This window comes from Seriola dumerili, unplaced genomic scaffold (genome assembly GCF_002260705.1).
Source record: "Seriola dumerili isolate Sdu_G_001 unplaced genomic scaffold, Sdu_1.0 BDQW01000025.1, whole genome shotgun sequence".
Lineage (NCBI taxonomy): Eukaryota > Metazoa > Chordata > Actinopteri > Carangiformes > Carangidae > Seriola > Seriola dumerili.
This window is the reverse complement of record NW_019174280.1, coordinates 13,414,691-13,441,234: the sequence shown is the minus strand read 5'-3', so window position 1 is coordinate 13,441,234 and position 26,544 is coordinate 13,414,691. Positions and strand designations below refer to the sequence as shown.

The following is a 26,544-nucleotide window of genomic DNA, read 5'->3' as shown; positions in this document are numbered from 1 at the left end:
TGTTACGTGTATAGCCCCTTCACTGCACATCCATCTTGTCAACTCTCCACGCCCTCGCCCCACATTGTCCCATTTCCCAGTGAAGGTATCGTGAGTGTGAGAGATTTTGTACAGGATCTGTTTCCCAGAGTCAGAGATTTCTCTCGGATAGGCCAGCTGTCATTCACGTGTCACACGCGCTCAACCTCAAAGCCCATAGGCAGGCAGCACTCATAACAGAGAAGAAAAGTGGTACCATGGATCCTTTCAGACCAGCCTTGTAGTTTTTGAAGATTTTATAACATGAAACAGGGAGGCAGACGGCTGAAATGATCATCCAGGGATGTCGAGCTGACAAAAAGGCAATCTGTGCAACCCCATGCAATAGCTGATCTTTTTTATGTTGATTTACGCATCCATAGCATGGGAGATAGTGACTATTAGTAGAAGCTATCCATTTTCTTTATTATCCTGTTGATTTTGGCAACACTGACAAACTGTCAAAAATACAAACTAGATGTTTCTATTTGTTCGTCAACAGCCTTGAGAAAGAAACGTCACGGGAACCCAGTGGAGGGGATTAAAACAAACACTGTTATGGCCCTGTAAATCAACTTTAATTCACTCGGTTTCAATAAAGAAGAATACTTGTGATTACGTTAATTGATCCAACCAAAAGAAACACTAATAAGCCAGAGCAGCCTGTATTGTAACTGAGATGATTTCTTTTAATTAGATGGGACACAAGTTCATTTCTCCGCAAGGCAAGTATTAATTACTTTTGTTCAAATAAGCATCAGTGTGATTCCAAATGAATACTGTGCTGGTGAGCGTTGATTAGTTCGGCGTTGGGATAAAACGAAAAAACAGAAAAGGCCACTTTGTGCTGTCTGCGCCAACCACTGCCAGCCAGTGTTGGGCCCCCAGTGGAATTTCTTATGCAGAAACCCAGTGACCTTGGTCATGTCTCGGAGAGCTGAAAGACCTCGGCTCAACAGAGAGAGAGGGAGAGGGAGAGGGAGAGAGAGAGAGAGAGAGAGAGAGAGAGAGAGAGAGAGAGAGAGAGAGAGAGAGAGAGGGAGAAAGGGGAGAGAGAGAGGCTGTTAGAAAAGAATGAGTGGGGTTGACTTCTGTAATCCCAAAGGTGTGACTGGAGTCAGTTCTCAGGCATCTTTAACCTCTAGCTGGGGCATCTGGGGAACCAGGGAATCACAAGAAATCATCAGCTGGGAAGCTGACATGTCACCTGGGTCGCACTCTTGAGCTAAAAGTTTTACCCATTACAAACAGCGTCTAGTGCAGCTGCACTCCCTAGCTTGGGTTATTTATACATTTATATTGACTGATTCTACAAAAAGCAGTCTCTGAAACACAAGAAAAAAATAATGGTATTTTGAAGTGACATTTGTTCAAGCAAAAATGTACATGTTTACTCACCATATAGTCCACAGCGCTCATTTTGTCAGTGAGGCTTGTATTGAGTCTTGATCTATAAAACTAGAGTGCTAAAGGTAAAACTGAAATAATACAGACAAAAAGGATTCCAGTAACACATTACATCTTGCTCGTTCAATCTGTACAAAAACAGATACATAAAAATGACAAACTGCAGTTTTAAAGGGGGTTATATGCTGGACTATTTCTTGCTTCCATCATGAAAAACATGGCTGATACTCTTTCTAGGCACAACAAGAGCCGGATAACCACCTCACACTGTAGGATCACAAACACCTCGAAAAAGGCGTACATAGCAAAGTGTAATAACTCCAGGCTGAAGAAATCAGAGCAGGGAAATAAACATGTGAAGACATACGAGCCCTTTGATTTCCTAAACTGCTGCAACACATAACCACAGTGACAACGTATCACTCTTTATGTACACACTAACCACCCCGGAGAAGTAAACAGTTGTACACAGGCGCACAGCTTTGCTTGTGCAAAGTGAGATTAGTATCCAAGTCAGACCAAAAGAAAACAGGCCGACTGGGAATCCTTGCCAACTTGGGAGGGGAAGTAGCACAAAGGGACCTTTCAGATAATCAATCACCCGCTCTGCAAAGTTTTAAGAAATCGGATTATTTAATCGCGAGTGCTTACACACTGTATCATGAATAGGAGCACTAAAGATCCCTAAAACAAACTTCAGTTTTCAAATCTGTGACTGTGTGTGAAAACTGTTTAGCTGACACCTGAAAGCTTGTGATCCTGACTTTTAAATGTAGTTTTATAAAAACCTTTCCTAAAGCAAGATGATCAAAACCATATGTTGCAGATAGAGAAACACAGGCCGCTCAATGCACTTTATGTTATTAACTGAATAAACAGTGGGTCTGTTGTGTGTGCTAACAGCTATCGGACAAAGACGCCCACTGGAGGGGGGAAAAGTCAGTGTCAAACCGTCAAGTCCAGAGTCCCAATCACACAATACTCCCCTCAGACATGGACGCCTTGTCTGGAACATTCCAGAAAGTTTACAGCCTCCCTCCCGGCTGATATGAATGAGTGCATTGACCTCTGAAATGGGACACCCTCGCTCTCATCCTCGCCACTCACCTACACTGCCCCGTCCATGTACACAGGCGCTCACACAGAGCGTGAATACCTGCTTCTGGCAAACGGCACTTTTGTGTGTCGCCGAAAATGCCTCGGGTTTTGTTTTTGTAGCGGAAACCCATTTCAGTAATGTTTGACATGCACTTTAGCTACCTGTGTCTGCTTACAAAGACAACAGCCACATACAGCCAACACCACTTAGCCCCAAGAGAGGCAGAGAAGGCCAGTGAACCTCAAGAACAATCATTTAAAGAGCTTGTTGTTGCTCTAAGCCTTTGTTTAAAACTCTTTGCCACATCACCCCTGCTTGGCAAGGATACTTCTGCCTCTCTGCCTGTCAGTGTTGCTCTGTAGCTGCGGTGTTTATTTGATGGCTGATACTGAGCGGTAATGAGAATGGAAAACATATGGAGAGGAAGCGTAAAGAGTAGGGAGATGATATTAGAAGCAACGTTGGCATCTAATCTCACAAAACAACCATGAACATTATCGATCATGCTGTGACATTGCCAGAAATATACATCTCCCTTGTCATCTCTTTCAATTTCCTTCTGTCATATATTCAGTAATCATTTATGTGTGAGACACAGACAAATTGGCAAAAAGTAAATTAATAAGCTGAGAAAGAAAATTACCACGTCCCTTTGTTTATCTCGCTGTCACTCTCTCCTGTTTTTTCCAGCTACATCTCAAGAAGGAAGCATCATATGGTGCTCAGCGTGCTCCCTCTGCTCCTCCCAACTAGACATCAAACACAGATCTCATATCTGGGATATTGTCCAGGAAGACACTTGTGTAGATAAATGCATACGCTCAGACAACACACACACACATAACATACACACCACACACACCACACGCACAACAAACATCACACACACACACACACACACACACACACACACACACACACACACAGAGGCTTTAACTGCAAGCCCGCTGACAATAAGACCCCCATCCGTCTCCTCAGACGCTAGCCAAGAGGGTCCAATTCAAACACAATATGATCATATCAGACAACAATGTGCCCTCAGTGGTATCAATCTATTTTCTTTTTTTTTCTTTTTTTTTTAAACCAAGCTGCATCTCCTACAAAACCACTTCAATCCATGCTGTGGTGAATGGAAGCATCTGTGTATGCCTCCATGCATTCATGAATGCACGCATGAGTGAAGTTACCATGATGTGACTGGAAGGGGACTGTGTTTCCAAGGCAACAGGCAGCTCTAGAGAGATTTAAGTTGATGGCATGTGCCAGGACAAGTCAAAAGAACACACTGACTTTGATGTGTATGTGTTTTTATATACACACGTGGGAGTGTGTGTACGTACGTATGTGTGTATGTGACAGAGGGAGAAAGATCGTATATTTTCTTATAAGAGCAACTGAGAGTTGACTGGAAACCACAAATAACTACAGGAATCAATCAAACCACACACACACGCACGCACGCGCGCACACATGCACGCACACACGCACGCACACACGCACGCACAGCTGCCTTTTCTTTTTAAAACCACACACAGCAGTGAGCAGTGTTGGGTATATTTTATAAGTCCGTTAACAACCGTGATTTCCCACTGTGTGAAGTGTCTTCCTCTCTGTCCTCTATCATGCAACTCCTTATGAAATTCAAGGCTGCAGAGAGGGATGCAGTTCTTTCAAGTCCTCCAAACCTAAACAAACGTATAGTTCACTCGTCCCTGCCCTCTGATACGACCCATTGGAGCGTTTCCGCAGTCAGCGTCCCTATCAGCAGCAAGAGGTACGCCACAGATAACCTTTCGCTCTGTAACGTCACCTTATCTTCTCCTATGCACCCATTATTACCACCACTAGAGGGCTTTGTCACTTGAACATAAAGTCAAAAGACCAATACTGTCTCAGACGACCGCGAGAATGACACTTAGCAATAAAATGTAACTATGGGTCGTAATAAGCTGCTTGCACCAGCGACTTATGGGGCCATTTCTAAAGGAGGACAGTCTCGGTTCTTTGGGTTTAGTTCAGTATATTGAGGATGTTTGAGATGCGCCTGTGAAAAAGAATAATAAACAGGAAAATACAGCTCTGCGCTTGCAAGATGGTTAAGGATATCAGATTTGATTTAAACTAGATGTACACAAAATGCTGCTGCCATGCAGGAAATGGCAGAAATTGCTGAGTGAGAATGGGTGTGCAAAGGTCTTCAGTCCGCTTTGATTTACAACACATGGAGAGACAACGCTACTGCCGAGTAGTCTGCAGGATGTGTGTGCTGTAGCACAATTGAAAAGCGTCAATGTCACAGAATATTCAGAGGTTAATTCAACTCCACCACTGCACAATAAACCTTTCTAGGATTGCTTAGGACGTTTTCCAACTTTCTCTCTCTCACACACACACACACACACATTCATCGTCTCTCTCTCTTACAGTAAACATATACTAGACGTGGTGTTTGTTAGATTTCTCTTTCAATCGATAAACAGTGGAGTGGAGAAAGAGAACGATCTCTTCATCTTCCGTCCACACCATCTGTGCCGCTGCCTCCAATTTCAATCTTCCTCTCCCTCACGCACACAATCCCCCTCTGCTCATGTATCCCCTCCACTCCTTCACAGACTTCTTCCACAGCATCACTCTGCCTTTGAGACTGAGGCTAAACTCTTCAGAGATTACTGCCTTTATTAAAAAAGATCAGCGTAATCCTTTGCTTTAATTCTGTTATACCCTCTCTGTCTCTCACTGTACTCTGGCAGTGAGCTGGGATTGGCCGATGAGCCGGGCCTGCCAAGGGAATAGAGATGACTGCAGCAAGTGGAGACAGCTGCCAGTCTCCCCATCTCCCAGATTAGTCAGAATGATAGAGCTTAGTAAGGCTGATTCTTTGTGATTATAATGTGTGTATCATATAGTCATGCTATACTGGGAGCCTATAAATCCTTTTATTTTACACTTTTTATTATGGTCTTGATAATTCGGAAAGTTAGACTCTGTCTAGTACCCGCTGATTTAACACAATATGCATTTAATGTACACCTATGAAAACTTCTACTTTTGCTGTTCTAAATCCCCAGTATGCATTTTTTTGTCTGACCATAAATTTACATAATACTTACCAAATTTTTACAGATCTACACTGCAAATCAAAGGATGAGGCTGGTGTTATTCTATATGTGTCCTTATTGTCTACAAATCCCATGAAAAGACCAAAACCATTATTGAATTGACGCTAAGTCAACATACCCCATCCTGGCACAGCAATTATTGAGTAGCTCCCTATGTGTGTATTAATCCGCAGATAAAAATAGTACCCAATAAATGCACTTGTAATTCCTGTTTGAATCATTTTTGCCAAAAAAAACAAAACAAAAAAAAAAACACTGCCCAGCAGTTTGAGGTAATAACTTAGCCGAGGGCAGGGAAAGTGGAAAGTATTGGGACACAGACAACACATTGTTAGCTTACAGATATAGAATAACAGGCTACAAATCCTTCACTGGTGCATGGGTGGTGAAAGAATTGAAGCATTTGTCTAGGGGGCTTATCTCAAACCACTGGTCAATGGTAGCTATTATACTAAGAATGAGTGATGAGTGACAACATTCAAGACTAAACCTACACTAGTTCAAGCTTTAACAAATAAAAAGAATTTTAGCAATCACTCTGCATCTCATTATCTCATCTAAAAACTCACTACAGTAACCTTTGACCCCTAACGGTTTGTCTGGAAACAATGAGTGTTATTTACACCAAAACCTAATCTTCTGTCTTTTGTAGCCATCATCTCTCACATGAATAAGTTACAGTAAACATCACCAGCGCTGCAATGACAATGATGATCAATGATCATCACATTTAGAATCCTGTCAAATGACAATAAGAGATAAATAAAGGGAGGTAAAGAGAAATGAAAGCAAGATAAATGATATCCCCATCTCCTGTAGGTTACACCAATCACCACCCACATTCACGTCATTATAATGATACAAACAATCCAATCTATTGTAATAACATCACGATGCACTATTTGCAAATAATGTCCTCTATGTGTTTTATGTGCAGATTTATTTGCAGTGTGGTAGTTACATTTTTCCCCCTGGGATCCTTATTTTTAGCCAGCTGGTTTGAGCAGTAGAGTCATTTGACGTAGGAGAACAAAATGTCATTCTTCATCTTTATCAAGTATTAACTATCAAGTGAAATATCTCATGATTGTTACTGCAGGTATGTGAGAATAAAACAAAATACTGGAAATTTGCTTTTGTATTTTAATATAATGATAGTGTTTTGTTGCATTGCACCAAAGTCCTAAGTGTCATTGATAAAACACAGCATCTTTTTGCCTTTTCTCCCTAAATCACATTAGCACAGGCCTCTGGAGCACAAGTCTGTGGTCTCCCTCACCTGGGTTCACCACCTACTATAAAGCAGAGGGAGGTTAATGTCAATCAGCCACCTGCTGTTTCATTAAACCACAACTTGTCTGCCCGCTCACTTGTCCATTACATATCTTGACCTTCATTTGGCACACAGCTGAGTTTCTAGCCAAGCTGTCAGAAAAATGTAGCCTGTCAAAAGAACATATCCTAACTTCACGACATCCCACAGTGTTTTAAAAAAACATATTCCACACGCTGTTGAACTGAAAGCTTTGGCCTCTTGACTGCACAGCTTGGTGGTATTTTTCTGAAGCGTCTGGACTCTTGTGAGAGCAATTGCAAAAAATGAGCAGCCGGTCTGCCACTCAGCCGCCCTGGCACTTTACCAACAGCCAGGGCTGACTTGGCAGCACTCCTTCCGTCGCCTTATGGTTTCCAAATGGGCAGACACAGCTCACCTGTGGCTGGCTCCTCCGTGACATTTGATACGCTGATGGCAATTTGTTTACTCAGGCACTGATTGTGCTTTGTCCTCTCAGATGCTCTGACCACGTTGTCATCAATTGTTATGCACTGGCTTTGTTTATTCATAGTGTGAATCCGTAGACAGGTTTTGAACTCCTCTTCCTTCACAGTGAGGTGCAGTTCCTCCTCCGGCTGTGTGTTTGTCCATTTCTTTTCTTTTTCTTTTCTTTTTTTTTTTAATTCCACCTCCCCCTCTACCTCCCACTTCTTCTCACCCGACTTCATTGTTCTGGCAGACAGTCTTCTCTTGTTTTATCCAGTCATCTCTTGTTCACCCATCCATCCTCTTCTCCCCAAGGGATTATTCATGCTTGGCCTGGCTGCTCACACCCAGGCTGAGAGGCACAGATCCACTAACACACACCCAGCTCCATCAGGACATGCAGAGCATGCAGAAAGGCCCCATAACAGAGTGATCAAAAATAGGTCTTTTTGTAATCCTTTTTATATCCCTAAGAAATAAAAGGAGAAGTTAAGGCAATAATGTATCAGAATAAGAGTGTAGTGAAATAAAATTCAATTAAATTACGCCTGAAGTAAAATTAGCTCCATCAATTTTCTCCTAAAATGAATTCAATTAATCATCTTGTATTTTATACCTGAGAGTCATCACACTTCAGCTCACATTTCAAACCATTTCAGGTCTCAGATCTTCACCTTCATACAAAATTAAAAAAAAAACACTTCTTCAGCTCTTCTAATTTCCACTACACTACTTGTTCCATCCGCTTCCAGTGCTTACACTCAAACTGACACTTCAACTGATATTACCTTTCAGTTTATTCATGTGTACTGGCATCTACTTCCACCTCAGCTGATCTTCTTAGCTCAACTTACCACTTTCACTTGTATTACAACTCCTTTCAGTGCTCACACAATAGATTTTTTTTTTCCAACACTTGTATTTTAAGTGCCATTTCAGTTTCCCTTAAAAATTTACTGCAGCTGCCACTTCAGCTTATTTCAGTGTCCATACTGTTTCAGCAGATGTACAGTTTCTTTGGAAATGTTTGCCTTTTCTAGTCTCTGGTGTCATTGTACCAAACTAGTTTATACACTTGAATTGGGATCAATTTCTTTCACTCCAACTTAGCGTCCTCAGTTTATCGCTTACACTTAAACTGGCATTTCAACTCCTTTCAACGCTTGAAATTCAAGCTCTCTCTTCAGCACTTTCACTTCAGCTTTACCTAGTGCTCACTTTGCCACACTGGTTGACGATGAACTGAATCTTTCAGCATTTCCATTTCAACTACCACTTCTTTCAGTCATTGTGTTACAGCTGGCACTTCAACTATTTTCAGTATTCATACGTTTTCAAATGTTCCAAGTGTAAATTTTTCTCAGAAGAAATTGCCTTTTCTAGTTCACAATGTCATCTTACTAGCATAACCAATCTATATTATCAATGTCCCATTCATGTCAAGGCAACTACCTGAAATGCTCATGCAGGGTTTGTAGTTCTATCTAATGTCACTGAGCTAAGGTCTAAAGGCTGAGGCTCATCCGTTCTTAGTGATGTTCTGTGTGTTTGTTATTAACACTGATTACCTCTGCTGTCCCTGAGGTGAGGATGACTTGTTGTTGCTTGACTGAACATGAGGCTTAAGACTAATCTCATCAATGCTCCGTGATGATTCAGCAGTTAGTAAGAGCTCATGGGCATGTATAGTATAATGCGCGCATAAATACAGGCACATACACATCACTCACAGTATGAGAGAAGTGTTGCACAAAATTTTTTGTTTTTAATTTCCATTAAATAACTTCACATGAAGGAAGGAAAGGAAAACTCACTCAGGGTGAAAGCTTGAGTTGTAGTCAAGTCAGTCTGACAACTCCAGGGAGAAGTTTCTTTCCAGTAAAGACTTTAAACTATACAATTCTTGAATGCAAACCTCCCCCATTGGCAAAATCTGCCAATAATTTAATTTCCTCTCTCCTGTACAGTTCAGGTAGTATGTGTGTGCGCGTGCGTGCGTGCATGTGTGTGTGCGCGAGTGTGCGTGCATGCCTTCAACCCTCATTCTGTCCTTTGTTTCTCCACTTTTCCCTCCTTCCTTCCTGTTCAGCTCCACTTTATACACTGCTACCTCCCAGTGAGTCCATTGTCCCAGATATCTGCCCTCTGATCAGCAGTCCTGTCTCAACCTGCACCAGGCTGATGTATGGGGCCTGACAGCTAAGCTTTGCAGGGAGGACTCAGTAAGGAGATGAAAAGGGCAGCATGGAGACAGAGAGTTCTGGGAGCTTTCAGAGTCCCTGGGATGCGGAAAGGTAGATGTTATTTGTCTATGTGTGAATAACAGACTCCCAGACCGATGTGCAGCCTCTCTGTCTCTATATAAATTCTTCTGGCTTCACTGCTGCATTTCAAAAGCAATGTTGATTGGAATTGGTATTTCTGTTTTCTTCTTTTTGTCAGTTATTGTCTGACAGAGAGATTTCTGCTATGTGGTCTGAATCAAAATTGAACAACAAATGCTCCTCATGGAGGCTCAGTCAGAGGTAAAAACCAGAGGACATCACATTTAATACTGATCCAACAACCACTCTATCTGTTCTGCTCTGTAGCACATTAATGATGAGGACATAAAATTAAATATGTATACATTTACTTGAGTGAACTCTGCTGTGTGGCTATCTTATCATCTTATATTTTATATCTTATATCACTTTTAAACTGGTCAAATGCCAACATCCAATCAAAACTGCAACTGATTTTCAGTTATTTTTGCTCTGTCTTAATAATGACAGGCAATCCATTGCTCGTCATTGCTACACTAGCACAATAAGCCGCAACCTTACGTGATATTTAACAAACATTTTTCTCAGCCCTTGTTTTCCTACTGACTGTGGTGCCATGTAACCTATTTTGTTGCTACATTTTTGAATTTGGAAAAATGTAGCAAAATAAATGAGAGAATTAAATTCTTATAGCCCATAAAATAGAAATGCTAATCTGCAGCCTCTCTTGCTATTGCTCCAAAGAAACAACCTCACTGTGTAAACTGGTCCAAGACACTGAAAAATCCAGGTTACCCCTTTTCTCCGCACTATGACCAAACTTAAACGTAACTGTATTACATACAGTATGCATAGTGATTATACCATGTTAGTTAGGGCACAAGATGAAAAGGAATAAGGAGATCAGTACTTTCAATGCCAATTACTTTTTAAAATTCCCCACTTCCTCACCATCCACCAGCCACTACGTTCTCTTAACAATGATCACTTAATAAATCTCTTTTTCCTTTCACTAACCAGTCTTCATTGCCAAGGTGAGAGAGAGCATGAATGAGTGGCACGTGCGCGTGTGTGTGTGTGTGTGTTTGTATTGTTTATGTAACAGGCAAATCTAGAAAATCAAACTGCAGAAAATTAAAGCTATGGTCTGAAACCCACACATGAAACACCCATCACCCTATTTTGTCCTGCAGGGTACTTAAGTTGTTCATGCATCATGAGTGCAATTGTTTTAAACTGAAGAGAGAGAGGACGAGAAAGAGAGGGAGAGAGAAAGAGAGAGAGAGAGAGATGGTGTCTGAAATAAGATAAACAATGAAATGAGGCCCAGAATGTTTGCCAGAAGAAGAGAGAGAGAGAGAGAGAGAGAGAGACAGAGAGAGAAGGAAGGATACAAGGAAACAGAGAGATGACACGATTCAGAGAGAGAGAGAGAGAGAGGAGGGGAGGAGTTGTGGCACGAGAAACATTCAGATGTTTTGACACGCTGCAAATCGATTGAAGGCTGAACGCCAAACACTGAATAGTGATGTGTGAATGCAGATCTGCAGCCATTAAAGGAAACAGCTGATTCTGTGCGTTGGCAGGTCCAGGGTCAGCATCAGTGGGGGAGGACATGTTGCTGCCTTAGATAATGTATTAGCAGAGTGCTGTCAGTGTAAGTGCATGTCCATATCAAGTAAATGAATACGTGTAAAAGTGTCTGTGTGTGCACATGTATATAAAACCTTATAAGGTCACTTAATTGCAGTGATTTGAATGATACACGATGTAAATATGTGTTTGTGTATATCTGTGTGTGCTTGAGAAAATGTATACTTCCCACTGGCCTGTGACACACATGAATGTACGACCGAATTGACCTGTACACAATCTAGAAGATAATCAAAGACCCCAACCTCCAGTTTCACGGCAAATCACACTAAACCTCTTTTGCTGAGCTCAACAGGGTGATTACAAATCACAGCGTATGAACTATGAAGCCCATTGTGTTGCGCCTGCAATCACAAAGCTAAACAGGAGGGCATAACTATGAGAGCAGGCATGGAAACCAACACAAGGTTATTTTCAGAAACAGACCTGATGTCACCGTAGTGCCTTTTTACAGACTGTTCGCCAGATGTGCCCACAGCATCAAACAAACCCAAACATGATCTTGTTAGTCAAGCCAAAAAATGATGTGTGCAGAACTGTGGAAAAAGTGAGAATAAAACTGTATAGGTCATAAAAACTCTGATGGAGGAAGGCGCGTCTGTTGCAGGGAGGCGCTCTGTCGTGAAATCACCCAGGATGATTTATACCACAGCTGCTAATGAACACTTGGCTGTAGCGTTTGACCCAAGAAATGATTGTGCAACCAACAAATGCATCATCGCAGCCTCTGCCTCTCATTCGCTCTCCATCTCATCATGGCCTCTCCTCTAATCATAAACAGACACATTCCTGCAGAAATGAAGCAGGCTGTAAGGCAGAGCTCTGCCAGGTCTCAGGAATGTGATCACGCAGCAGCACTTCACCGGGCTCTGCTGCACCGAGCTGCTACAGCCAGCTGATGGTGAAGTCTTATTTTTCCACTGTCAAACAGGGCTGGATTAATTATTTTTTTTATCCATGCCTTGCAGTGCAGGATGCGTAAGAATAAATAGCAGCCACCATTTTACAAAAATAACAATGGAAATGAACTTTAGCAGTTTATTTGTCACTAACACACAGGTGGGAAAAAAATCCTCTACCGAGCACATTGTGACCTAGTTCCATCAGTGGCTGTGCAACAAGTGGGTTATAATACCTGAAAGAATAAGGCTCCCTGTGTTGTTGTTGTTGTCCTTGTACTGGATTTCTTTTCAGTGGCCTACTTTGATGTCAGTTAATTGTCAGTTTTTTGTGTTCTTTTCATTGGTAATGATCATATTTATGTGTATGTGTGTGTGTGTGTGTGTGTGCGTGCGTGCTCCACTGCAGACTCCTCGGTGGCACATAGACCTGGAGCCGTGGGCCAGTGAGAGTCATTCTCTGGAGGAAGAAGCTAAGAGGTTCCTCAGCTACATCACAACACCACAAGTGAGTCAGAATCATAAGAATTCTCACAGGCTCTTAAAATGAGAAGTTGCTGTACATTTATTTAAATACATTTCTGTAGTTGTGAGGGACAAAGTACAATATTAAAAATAAATTGGAGGTCGAATGCAGTGTATAGTGTATATTCTCAAATACTAACAAAGTTGAACTACTTTTACTTTACTTGAGCATTAGAAATATACTAATATGACAGTGGTGTGAAGAGAGATAAATTGGAGTAGCTGTTGCTAAAGAAGGCCAGGAAGAGCCTTATTTTGACAGGTCTTTGTTACGTATATTAGAACGAGGCTGGATGTGTCAGCCCATGACTGAGATACACCGGCACCTCTTTCAGATTCAGCTCAGCCGAACGGTATTTGTCTTGCTCGAGAGCACACACATAATTCATTACACTATTGATTACCATACAGATGGAACTCAAGGCCCCTCTAGTCATACTTAATCAATGAGATGTTGTGGTTCGTTTGTTGGTCTATGTCACTATTAAATTACTGCAAATCGATTAAGATGCTCAGCTTCATAATTTGAAAAATATCGAGGGATTGACTAAGCCTGGAATTCTGTGCCCTTATCCCTATTGTGAAGGTATTGCAAAGACAGAGTTTCATTTTCAGTCCCAAACATAGACGGACATTTTTTGGATTACATGTGCTCCGGTTTTTATTGTAATGAAATTGGCTTGGGGATAAATCAGTAACTTATCTTTTTCCCTCACACAGCAGAGCCAGAACACAGAGTATTCCACTCCAAATGACTAAGCACTCGTTCTGTATCTTTCACAAAGCAGACATTCAGCTCATAATGAATTAGCCCCAGGATGTGTGTGTGTGTGTGTGTGTGTGTGTGTGTACGTATATGCAGCCACTGGTGTGTATTTGTGTGCGGGAGAAGGATGGGACAAGGACAAGAACAGAGAGAAAGAGATTGTCTGAGCGAGCGTGTGTGTAAGTGTGTGTTTGTGGGAGGCGGTTGAAGGGAACTGTCCGTCATAGACAGTGACAGGCGAGGGTGGAAGGAGTTGGTGGGGGCATAGCAGCATCCGCAGCTGTAATGCTGACTGACACAGTGCCTGGTGGAGCTGCTACTCAGAGTGATGGCGTGCGACACAACTGTCCAATCAATAGCAGTCAGGGTATCTTATATGCACCAGCACACACACAGAGATGGGAGAAAAGTTCTTCTGTAGAAGCATTTTTAACAGCCTGAAATGTGCTGTAGATAATTCTCTCTGATTAGACTAACAACAATAAGTCATTACTTTTCATTCATTTTAATGTATTATTAATGAAAACATTCTTTCAGGTCAATTTTTACCACTCAGTATTCAGTGTAGCAGCAGTCAGCAGTTCAACGCCAACAGTAAATCTGCAGATGTGAAGTGGCCAAATAATCCAGAGTGATTTTGCATTTCATTGCACAGTGTGTATTGTGTGCTGATGAATGCTCTCAGCTGGAACACATTAACAATGACGGGCATAACGGAGCGTGTTCCTAATTCATTTAAATACATTACTGCACCGCCCATGTGTACAATGCAGTTCTGGTGCTCTTTATAACAAAGACACATCAGGTGACTCTTATTCCCTCTCAAATGGCGTCGCTGCACTTGACTCAGCCGGTCACTTCCTGCCTGTCCTGTCACTGAAAGCTCTGATTAGACAGAGGCGTGAAAATGGAACTCACATGGCCTGAGAATGTAAACATGAACAGTTTCAAATGGTGAAAAAAAAGTGAACAATAGAGGTGGTTTTATAAGAGGCTGGCACACAGCGCTCACTGTTCCCTGACACAAGAATATTTTTGGAGAGCAGCAATAATTGATCTATTCTTCATTGTTTTTATTTCACATTGACGTTGCTGTAACACGCACACATTCACACACACTGACTTGTTTACACTTGAGTGGCGTACAGTGGAGACGCTCGCACAGGTTTATGTTGCACATCGTCCTTCCTGAGCCAATATTGTTCCTTCCTCAGCAAACTGAATCTCTACGGCAGACAACAAACATTTGAGCAGCAGCTCCAGTGCTGAAGCTGAATCACTTGAAAAAAACTGCAGATGTACAACACGAAACCAACATGTGCACACACGTTCACTGCATTAATGTACACAGTTTATGCAGGTGCATGCTTTATATCAACATGCAGAACCTCACATCATCACTAAACATCTCGGTACTTGTATAAGTAGATGGGCTGAGCAGGAGCTGAGTTGACAACAGCTCAGAAGTCATGAAAATTTCAAGTCAGTACTTTGGTTACTGTACAATATTTATTTGCCACTTTCGTTAATAACAGTATCATGCAAATGCCACAATAAAATGTCAGTGTTTTCGATTATAAAGTTTTAAATTAATATGTATGACGGGATATATCAGAAACTATTAGCCTGCTACATTATATGAGAACTGTTTAAACAGTGTTAGCCAGTTTCCCCCCTTGTGAGTGGTTGAATTCACTGTGCTGTTAATAGTCAGAGACTGCTGATGCATCGGCTCCAGCTGCGCATCATGATGAATAGTTGTAGTTCAACACCGAGGCCCAAACCAAACATACACACACCAGTGCAGGGTCAAATTCAGTAGCAGTTTCCAGTGATTTCCAAGATTTACGTTATGTTATCTGGAGAAAAAGATGTTTAGAATATCAGCCAAGCTGCCACTATTGACTTTAAAATGCTGCTGTGATTGTTTGAACTCAAATATAGCTGTGGCTAAAACCAACAAACAGTTCCACTGATACTTTATAAGAAATAGAACAAAATTTGCACTCCTATTCATGCCTGGTTCAACTTCTTATACTCCTCCATACATGCTGTATTGAAGAGAAAGTCATGGGCTACATATACAAAATCACTCACACACACCACATTGGCGGCCTTGTATGCTCAATGTAGACAGTTCATATGGTTCAGATGCTCACATTTGTTAAGCAATATTTGCTTTTTGTGCATCACTGAGCGCCATCCTTGACTTAAAAGCAAGAGGTCAGATGTTCTCTAGCTCTGCGAGAATAGGAGTATTGTGTCACCACTGGAAAATGTCAAATAACAACAAAACTCTGTATTCCTGTAATTCCTGTATTCCCCAGTATAGCGCTTGTTTGGTTCAGACTGTACATTAAATCCGCAATGCAGGGTCATTCCATTCTGAGCCAGGGAACATAACAGAACTTCGGCAAGAAGATTTGCTCCTTGTTATGTGAAAAATGTTAGAATATGTGCATATTTCATGTGTCCAGGTGTCATGTTCACCATTGGCTGGTGAAGAAGCTGCTCAAGAGGGGTCCAAGGGGACCACGGGTGCCTGGGTTGTGTGTCTGGACCCTAAGTACAGTCTGGCCCACAGGATACAAAGCAAACACTGCAGGATTTACTCTTTTGGGTGCGTATAGACACACACAAACACTCACATATGCTAGTCTAGAGTATAAATCTAATCCTCATTGTAATCACTTATACAACTAAATCTACAGTCTGTACATTAGCTTTGAGACATGTACAGCATCTGAACAATTGACGGCATTGTTCACAGCACTGATTTCCTCGCAGTCAGCGAGTCATCTGCAGATGCCGCAGAGCATCTGGTTCTGTGACAGGCTGTGATATAGCTAGTCTCAATTGCTGCTGCTGTCACTTCACCAATGACAATTTAGATTTTTTTTTCTTTGTCATTTGGGCAGAGAAATTCAGGTTTCCATTCACTGTTTCATCAAAAAATGGCAATTGGTTATTTTTCCACACTCATTTCAGTGATTTATTGAGCCTGTATTTATTCAGGATCTGTTTTTCTCCGACAGAGTCGAGATATTCCGCTGACTTTTTTTGGGCCGGCTAGCAGTTTGGTTTCTTTGTATTAATATTCTGGACAACTCTTTCCAAACTATTTGAGTAACACTGTAATGAGAGTAAAGATAATCCTCCCCCCCTGTAAGCCACGTGGAAAGTCACATCCACTCCACCTCTGCTTCCGTCTCCCTGAGTGGCAAGTAATCTTGAATCAAATCAGCCCGGCCACCGAGGTATTTGACCCTCTTAACATTGGAGAGTCAATCACTCCCAGTTGGCTTTGTGTTGTGGATCAGCTCGGCCCTCTCCTGCCCTGCTGGGCCTCCGCTGAGCTGAGGTGCTGCAAAGGTCTGAAGGGATTTGGCTGCAGGAGAGAGGGAGCTTATTAATTTGACTGTTGAGAGACAGCACAGGTGTGCTGGCATCAACGCAGGCAGGGCTCAGATACGGATGCGGGAGGGAGGCGGTTGGGGGGCTGTTTCTGGCTGTTTCTGGCTTTCTGCCTCGCTATGGAGAAGGGGTCAGGGGGTCAAACGGAGAGATAGGAGGAAAACAATTCTGATTTCCTCTGGCTGACTGATGGAAAGTCACTCATGCAGACAAGCCACATGGACATGTGGCAAAAATAAAAGGAATGTTATTATGATTCATGCAAACATTTTAACATTTGACCTGAATATCAGCTTGGGAAAGTGTGACTCACAGCTCTGATTTTTTTTCAAGTCAATGAAAGCTGCATTACCATTTTTTCCTCCTATCTAACTGATCCCTTAAGACCTCTGGAATGAATTCAATTTATGCAAAGTCGCCCCTCAACTCTGGCTGATGCAGTAACAGTGAGCTGACTAAAAAAATAATGAAATCCTATGGAAAACAGAAACTTTACGAGCAACAAAAGAAAGCGCCAAGTGTAACAGTTAATCAAGTCAAAGTGCTGTCTGAAGTTCCAGTCCTCTAGATACGCCAAGTGATTCTCTCCTCCCTGTGCCCCCTTTTTGACCTAGATTCATGCGTTTACGTACACACCACCACACACACACACACACACACACACACACACACACACACACACACACACACACACACACATATATAGACTTCTTGGTCATACGGTTGACTCTATGCCAGGTATTCTCAGCATCCTATTCTCAGGATGGTTCTGCTCTGCTGTACAAGAGACTTACAAAAACCCTGGACTCCAGCCCACTGCTGCACATAAGACTGGCTTTAATAGAAATGTCAAATACTATTAAGTACACGTGTGTAGACTGTTGAACGCCGTACATTACTGAGTATGTACACTTGTGTGATTTCACGCGCTTGTGTGTGTGTGTGTGTGTGTGTGTGTGTGTGTGTGTGTGTGTGTGTACAGTTGGTACATCTCATTTGCGTGCTGTTTAACGAGCCGTGGACGGATGTGCCTGGGCAGGATGAGCAGCTGTTCTCGGATTGGTCTGTCACATGGTGGTGGGGGTGGTGTAGTGGGGTGTGGGAGTGTTGCAGGATGTTTTTCCACATGAAAGTCCAATTATCTACACCCCCCCCCCACACCTCCTACTCAAACTTCCATCTCTCATCCTCCTCCATCTTCCTCCTCTTATAGTTTCAGTTCATCTTTTTGATCATGATTATTATTTTCTCCTCATTCACTCAAGCATATGAGCAATATGAGCATGTTGAAGATGAGTCATCCATTGCTATAAAAAAAAAAAAAAGAAAAAAAAAACCCATATCCTGGCCAACTGAAGCAGGCTTGTGCGTGCGCCCATCTGCTGTACTTTTACCATAAGCATGTGTGATGCTGTCACCACAGCAGCAATGGGAATATTCACAGTACAGCTGGTGGCAAAAGGGGCTCTAGTCGCTGCCCCACCGCCCTTTCACCCTCTGTGCCTAAAGTGTCACTCTAAGTCAAATCAAGTTATTACCACTTTTCTTGTTCCTGCCACTCTGGCTGCTGTTCTGAACAATTCTATCATGTGAAAGTTTGCTAAGCTTCTGTTCAGGGACTGATAACATTATCATCTTTAGTGTTAGAATTCCATTCTTTTTTTTCCTCATTTTCTTTTGACCTTTTTTAAACAAGTAAATACGAAGCAAGAACCAAGTGAGAAAAAAACACAGGTGAAGACCCCCCCCCCCCGCTCCCCCCTCCAAATGCACCCGCTGACATATGGCTCAGAAAAAGCAGAAAAAAAGGGTTGCCAGGGTAACAGAGAAATGTCCACGTCATCTTGGTATGTTCAGCTATTCAATGAGTATGATTTAACTTAAGATTTTTAAATGAATGCCCCACAGATCACCATACATTACTATAGTTATTCTCTCGTATAATCAGTCTGTGTCCTTGAAGTTGTACAAAAGGTATTGTGAGTGATGCTTTAGTAAAGGTATCTAAACATCCTGAACAGTACACATCTGCTGGGAAAGAGGCCTACTGTGCCTGCTGGCTCATTGGAACAGCTTACTGAGACACTTAATGCAAGTGAGCTACAATTAATGTTATTAATTCGCCTATGCCTCTCGTGTTTCCACAGGTAAAATGTCTGCCATGTCTGTAGGGGTCTCTCTTCTTTGTATTGTCTTTGTTAAAAAAAAAAAATTTAAAAAAAAAGGAGAAAAGATTCCCTCAGCCAGCCAGAAAATGCTGAAAAGAGTTTTGTTCCTTGAGTTTGAAAGAGGTCCACTGGTGACTACTGTCCTTGCAGACTGCAGGCCATGTAGCGGTTGTTCAAATTTAGAGCTCTTATATGGGCTAAAGCGTAGCGGGGGAATTAAAAATACCTGCATTTCATCAATCATCAATCGTGCTATGCTAATGTGATGCAAAGTGTGAGAAAGGACGAAGAATAGGAGCATAGCAGAGGGAGAGAAACAGTCGTGCAGACAGAGGTAGTTTGAGAACACCATGGTATTTGAAGCAAATGGGGAATAAAAAAAAAAAGAAAAGAAAAGAAAAGAGAAGATGCAGTGGCAAATACTGTATATATACGAGTAAAAGGAAAAGAATCCGGAGGGGAAACAGACTGCCTGTCAGCAAATAGCTTCCCAGCCCACCCAACGTTTGTTAAGCAGTCTCACTTCCAAGCCTCACAACATCCAGACAGTCTGTTGATACAATAGTTCAGTGCAAGGACAGGCAGATTCTAGGATCTGTTTATCAGATTTACAATCTACTGTAGGTTTGTGACCTATCACACACACACACACACACACACACACACACACACACACAGGTTCACATCTGGTTGCCATGACATCTAGTCAACAGGGATCTCTTGGTAACCCTTATAACCCACATCATTTGAAGGAGAAGATTTTCCACTATGACACTCACATCTACATATCCATTCATCCAGCGTGTTACCCCTCCTGCACTCTGTAGTCTCATGAGAGAGGATATTACGGCTAGTAGAGATCCTTCTTTATCAGCATTGTCATCCAGAACAGCTTCTAATGCACTGTGACCCCCCTTTTGCCCCCCCCCGCCACTCTATGAGTAATCCCTGATCCCTGTCATCTGTAAGTGTCACTGTAGTGATTCCCAGCCAAAAACACCTCACCAGAGAATGAGAAACTCTCAGTGAAATATTTAGTGCCGTGAAAGGAGACGTCTAGTCGCATCTCAATCACTCCCATACACTTATCTCTCATCTCCCTGCAGGTGGTATGCTTTCGGGGACCCGGTGGCTCATCTGTTAAAGATGTGCACTGTGAAATGTACTCCCTCTGCCGCAATTACAGAATACAGCCGCAGCACAAACAAGACACGGGGGAGTGCGGAGACAGCGACCGAGAGAGGAAGAAAAGGAAAAAATTGCAGAACTAGAGGAGGGAGGGGTCGGATAAAGAGAGAACAGTCAGTGAGAGAGGGAGAGGCGTGAAAGAGACAGAAATACAGGGGAATGTGTCTGTCTTCTTTCATTTATACACATCATATCTCAAAATGGAGACAAGGGCCACTAGAAAGAGGAAAGGTAGAGGAGGAGAACAAAAGAGAGAAACATTAAACAAAAGAGACTAGAGAGAAACAGAAACAAGATGTATCTCCCGGCCAAAAGTTCTCTTTGGGGTTTTTTTTTTTTTTTGTGGATTATTGATTTTTTTTTGGCTTTCAAGTGAAAAGGTCATGTCTGGATCGCAAAGTGACTGTAAGATGTTTGATATGTCACTTGTCTGTAACATTTTATTCCTAGAATTCTCTCTATTGCGTTTGACATTTGTGACAACTGCTGCTGATGTTGTTTCATGTCACAAAGAAGACCTTTGGGACTTGGCTTGAAAGTTTTCTCTCTATTTCAAAAACACATGGCAGTTTTAAACTTTTTAGCTCAGTGCACTTTAGAATAAAACAGTATAAATCTTCATCCTGTTCTGTGCTTGTAAGCAGTTGCCCTCAGTGCCATCAAATGACAGCACGATGGGACTCCCTTTCCTATTCAGTCAAATGCAGCAGATCTCATTTGTAGCCGTACCAAGTTATAAAGCTAAATTTATTGGGTATTGTTTGAAGTATTAGTAGTAGTAGTACAAACCATTCTCACAGTCTATGGATGGCAATGTTGGTCTGTCGGTCGGTCAGTCAACCACTTTGATCCAGACTCAATAACTAAACTATGGTACATCCAGTGGATGAATGTTCATGACATTGGTAACCCCCTGACTTTTCCTCTAACCCACCACGACGTTGACATTTTTTTTTCTTGTGAGTGAAACGTCTCATCAGCTACTGGATGTTTCAGTTTTTCGCTACTCTATATATATACTATGTCCATATTTTGGCTGGTACCAAGAAAGTATTGAGGGTCAATAACCAACCTGATTATCCTGTCCTGTGTGGGCTTGCAGGTTGGGGGTGGACGACCGGTCCCTGGAGCGTTTCCTCGCCCGGTCAGGGTGTGAGGTCCACTGCTTCGATCCCAGCTTGAAGCAGCCTCACCTGCAGCAGGCTGAAATGTGGCTCCACCGGCTCTCTGTGGACTGGAGGGATCCAAGCCCCGCCATCGTCGCCCAGCGTCAGTATGCCAACACGAAGAAACTGGCCACCATCCTGAACGACTTTGGACACAGACAGGTGAGAGTTAATGTTGTGAATCTATGAATAAATCATAGGTTCTGTCATAAATGTAAAACCACCTGGAACTATATGAAAGTGATTTTTTTTTTTTCTCACTGTGTCAGCTTCACTTTATAAGCTACATGCAAACACAGGCCCCTTCCTGTGCATCCCGACATAACACAGCTCATCATGATTCATTCCTCTCAGACTCCAGGTGAACAAACTCCCATATATAATGTTGTTTTTCCTCCTCTAAATATTATCATGCTGAATGCTCTTGGAAGCCCCCCAGGCTTTGTGGTCCAGCTCATCAGATATGGATCTGCATATAAGATGAATCATATGCGCACACACCAAACCCACTGATAGCATGCATACTAATACACACCAGTTACAGATTCAGTGAACATACCTGTTCAGGAAGGGGCTGAATGATGATTCAAGGTCAAAGAAGCCCGGCTTCTCTTACATAGTAATTGCATCACAGCTGAGAGGGAGACGAGCTCTCCTCCTATCTCTTCCTCATGAGAAGGAAACTTATACACACAGCCCATGTGTAGTTTTTCTAAGTGATTAAAGTATCCTGCAGATTATTCTTATGGTTTTTTTTTTTAGAAAAAATAGACAAGGAAAAAATGTTTTGTGTAAATTCTGTTGTTGGGTGAAGACCTTCATATTGTTTTCCACCACAATCTGAAACAGTTTTTTTTTTGTTGTTGTTAACGAAGGGGCTGTTTGCTGAACTTTGTCCCTCCCTTGGTTTATTCTGTATGACAAGTTAGCCATTTATATTTACTTATTATTTACCTATTATATATAGTTGTAGATATGAAGATGTTATCAGTAAGACATGAACAAATAAACATTGACATATGCATATGTACGTGACAGTGGGTTTGTTCATCATGCTGTTTTATAGGTGACAGCACTCACCTGTTTTAAATGCAGAGCCACACATGCATCCTTGTAATGGCGTTTTAATGTGAGTACACAATGTGCCGGAGGAGCAAGCAGCAGCAGCAGCAGCAGCAGGACTGTTTCTTCTCGAAGGCTCTCGCCCAGCCTCTGTGACAAGAAAGGCAGCAGTCATGAAACAGAGTGATCGGAAAGGTCGAAATATGCATTTGTGCAGCATTTCTTATCTGTGTTGGTTAAAATAACAACACCGATGACTCATTGACTGAGCAGGGCTCCGTGGTGACCAGCTGAGACAGCAGACACTGTCACCACAGGGACAAATGTCAGTAGCAGGAAGTCACATCCCATTTATTGAAAGGGACTGCATATTGATCACGTCGGTAACTGGACAGTGGAACAGTATCAGCACTGTTCAGGCGTACTTCCATACTGAATCAAATTAGGTATTGCCATATTATAAATCATAGAAAAAAAAAAGCACAATATACAGCACAACATGCGTTTTGTCTCTAAGAGGGCGACATCCTCTAGATAGGATCCCCCCCTGTGTGTATCACAGCAGTAAAACAGTGCAACAATCATGGATTCTTGTTTGTTTTTTTTTTAGTCTTTATTATGTCATAAACTGTCTGGAAAAATAACACTGAATACACAGGTGAATATGAAGATGGCTCCTATTGCGTGTCTCTGTCAAGATGCCTTCGGGGAGGCTCCGTCTTGATGCCGAAGCAGTTGCTGAAGAGCTTCTAACAGCACAGAATCAGCAAACCTCTCAGATGTAATTAAATATCTTTAATTTTGATCAGCTCTCGAGTGGCAGGCTGACTAATTAAAGAACATAAAACATAATAAAGATTAGGTAAGCTGTGATGCTTGGATCTCGGGTGTGCAAAAACAGTTGAGCAGTTCTGATAAGACGGGTCATTTGGAACAAAGGGAAAACATAAATAAAAGTCTTGTTAATAGCCAGGATTTGCCTACCGTGGAAATAAACACTTTCCAGGCCACTTACCAAACCAAAGTGTAAACTTCCATTTAAAGTTATTTCCTCAAATCAGCAAACTTGTTTGTTTACAAAGACTCAGACAACTTCTCATCAAAAGCATCTCTAAATTAAAATTTGTCCCAATGTGCTGCCTAATCCTGGAAACTGCTTCACAGAAATAATTACCAAGTATATTTTGATCACACTCTGCATGAGTCACTGGGAGGGGAAGAAATATTTGCTTATTGGTTATAAAAAAAATAAAAAAAAAAACTGTTTGCATAAATCTCACATAAATCTTTCAGCAGTGGAGGGCAGGGATTTTTTCTGTAGAGTGCAAAGTCATTTTACAAGAAATACTCTATAGAGGCCATACAGAGAGATCAGCTCTGTTATTGTAGAGTGCAGTTTGGTTTGTGATTGTTTTGAGTTCTTACAGAATTTTAACAAGACACTTACAATGACGGTCATCTCTTTGCAGTTATACTTTTGATTTTTGGACCGCATAAGGAAGATGCTGGCGCTTAGGAAGGTTGAACAGGTTTGCTGCTGCAGTTCAAGATTCATAATGAGCTTAAACTGCAGACAAGTTGCTTGAAAATTTGTTCAACATCTTAGGAAATGGGCAGATTAAGGGAAATATAACCTGGAACTGGGCAAAGGTTTACCATTTACAACCTTAAACCCTGTTTGTTTAATTCATACAAAAAACAAAATCTGCAGCTTTGCAGGAGGGTCTGTTTCTTCACTCTCCTCCTGGAGTCACCGCTGGTCACCTGACATTATACAGTATCTACTATACAAAGGCACAAAAGTAAAGGGAGGATTCTTTTTTAAAAAATAATGTCAGGAATAGTTTTTTATTCATCAATTAATTTCATTCAATGTGCAGTAAACAGGAAAAACCTAAATCAAATCAGCATTTCCTCTGACCTCCCTTTGCCTTTAAACAGCACTAGTTCTCCTCAGTACTCGTACACACAGTTTTTGAAGCTTCTTACCGGGTTGCTTGTTTTCCGAGCATCTGGAGAACTTAACACTTTTCCTCTGTGGATGCAGGGTGTCTCACTGTCTTTTATCTCTTCATGTACTCCCAGACTGACTCCGTGATGTTGAGATCTGGGCTCTGTGGGGGCCAGACCATCTGTTGCAGCACTCAATGTTCCTCTGGTCCCTGAGGATGGCTCTTTATGACTGTGGCTGTATGTTTGGGGTTGTTGTCATGCTGCAGAATGAAATCAGGGAGCCATCAAACGCCACCCTGATGGGATTGCATGATGGATAATACTCATCAGTCAAACATCTAACATGCCAAAAGCTTTTGATCGGTGCTGTATTTCGCCCAAATTACTTTTGTTTTTGACATGAAATATATGTAATAACTTTGCTATCCAACCGCAAGGAAACTTATCATACCTCGATTCCTTCCAGCATAGTTAAGGATCTCACTTAGCGTGGCTAACTCTGCACAGCAGTGTAGCAAAAGTCATCTTTCCAAAGCCCCAACACCATATGGACTTCGCTGAGACCAGACAGGAGTCTTGCCAGGGCTTGTAACTCCTCCTGCAGAGAGAGTTGATATTGGCAGCATTGAATCAGGGACCACAGAGACAGAAAGGCAATTTAGATCAAGTACACTGAAAAATGAACAGACTTTACATCATTAAGACAGATTGAAGCTGTATGAGCCGCTTACTCCTGACAATTGCAGACAAACACAGTATGATGCTCGCATATTCTCAGACAGATGCATTCTCTCTTAGAAAACCAAGTAAATACATCACCTCCTGTTGACACCGCATCATTTTCCATTAGGATGTTTCCTTCCAATTAAAGAACACATCTCCTCTTGTGGGAGTTTTGGGACCCATGGGGAGGACAGAGGACAGCATTTGGACTTCTTCTCCACAGATAAGAGTTTTCTGAGAGTTTCTGAGAATTGCTCAGTTCCACTAATGAGGCCTGGGAATTCCGTAGCACCACCAAAGGCATCGGTTGGAGAGGAATTTCATGGCCACTTTAATATCTATGCTGTCATGGCGCCAGATGATGTTCTCGGTTGAGTTGTGGAACATTTTCCACAAAAAACACAGAACTATGAATTTCCTTTAGCTAGTATCTCAAAGGATTAATGAAATAATCCTCGACAATACCCTGGGCCTCTTTCTGATATATCCTGTAATCTGAATCTCTCCTCAGGTCTTATCACGACTAATTTAGCGGCTACATGATGTACTAGCTGAGAAAATGCTGAGACTTTACTGAGAGTAGACGGTATAAAATAGCTGTCGCCAATGAGGCTTTTAAACACATAAAGGTCAGACAACGCACATCTTTGGCAACCCAGTAGAGTCAAGACTAATCCTCAAGATCCCGAGGATGTGCATTAAACTTTGGGCATGCATGAGTCTCCTTACATGAATATAACCTAAGGGTGCGATTAACATTCATCTTACGAAGCGTTTCCTCTCTGCTCCAACACAGCCAGGCTCGTCAGTCTGCTCTCTCGCTCAATCCATCATCAACATCGCTAAAGCAAGAACAAAGGCCAAGCTTCACTTACTCCTTTTCATCTTTTAATAGCTTTTGCGTTCAATAATTCCACACAGTTAGTGTCATTTCAGCGCTATGAGAGAACTCATTTATTACCTGTAGAGGGGGGGAAAAAAACGACATCTAAAGTGATTTTTTTTTTCTGTTGTAGGTGGATGTACTGAAGGCAGATATGGAGAGCGCAGAGTGGAAGATTTTGGAGAATCTGCTTCTGGAGGGAGTTCTGGACTCAGTGGGTCAGCTGCTGTTGGAGCTTCACCTGCACTGGGCGGGTTTTGAGGTGGCCGGCGATGACCCGTCCGTGGTGCGGTACTGGTTCAGCCTGCTCAAGGAGCTGGAACGCACCAACTTCCGCCTCTTCCATGTGCAGAACGATCCAGCCAAACCGCACCTCTTCCTGCATAAGAATGTCCTCAATGCCAGCAGTGCATACACCTTGAGCTGGGTGAACACACAGTGGAAGCCTTGAGGGATACCAGACAGGTGTAGCCAA

The 26,544-nt window shown here is 42.1% G+C and overlaps 1 protein-coding gene across 2 annotated transcripts in view; it reads left to right on the top strand.

Annotated features, from left to right (window-relative positions):
• Window positions 1–26,538, top strand: part of mettl24 (methyltransferase like 24) — a 32,163-nt gene extending 5,625 nt beyond the window's left edge. For both annotated transcript variants that reach the window (XM_022770463.1, XM_022770462.1), the window contains 4 exons: window positions 12,631–12,729; window positions 15,990–16,132; window positions 21,385–21,610; window positions 26,203–26,538. In XM_022770463.1, the coding sequence (XP_022626184.1) occupies window positions 12,631–12,729; window positions 15,990–16,132; window positions 21,385–21,610; window positions 26,203–26,520 (786 nt within the window). In that variant the 3' untranslated portion in view covers window positions 26,521–26,538. The remainder of the gene's footprint in view (window positions 1–12,630; window positions 12,730–15,989; window positions 16,133–21,384; window positions 21,611–26,202) is intronic.
• The last annotated feature ends 6 nt before the right edge of the window (window positions 26,539–26,544 follow it).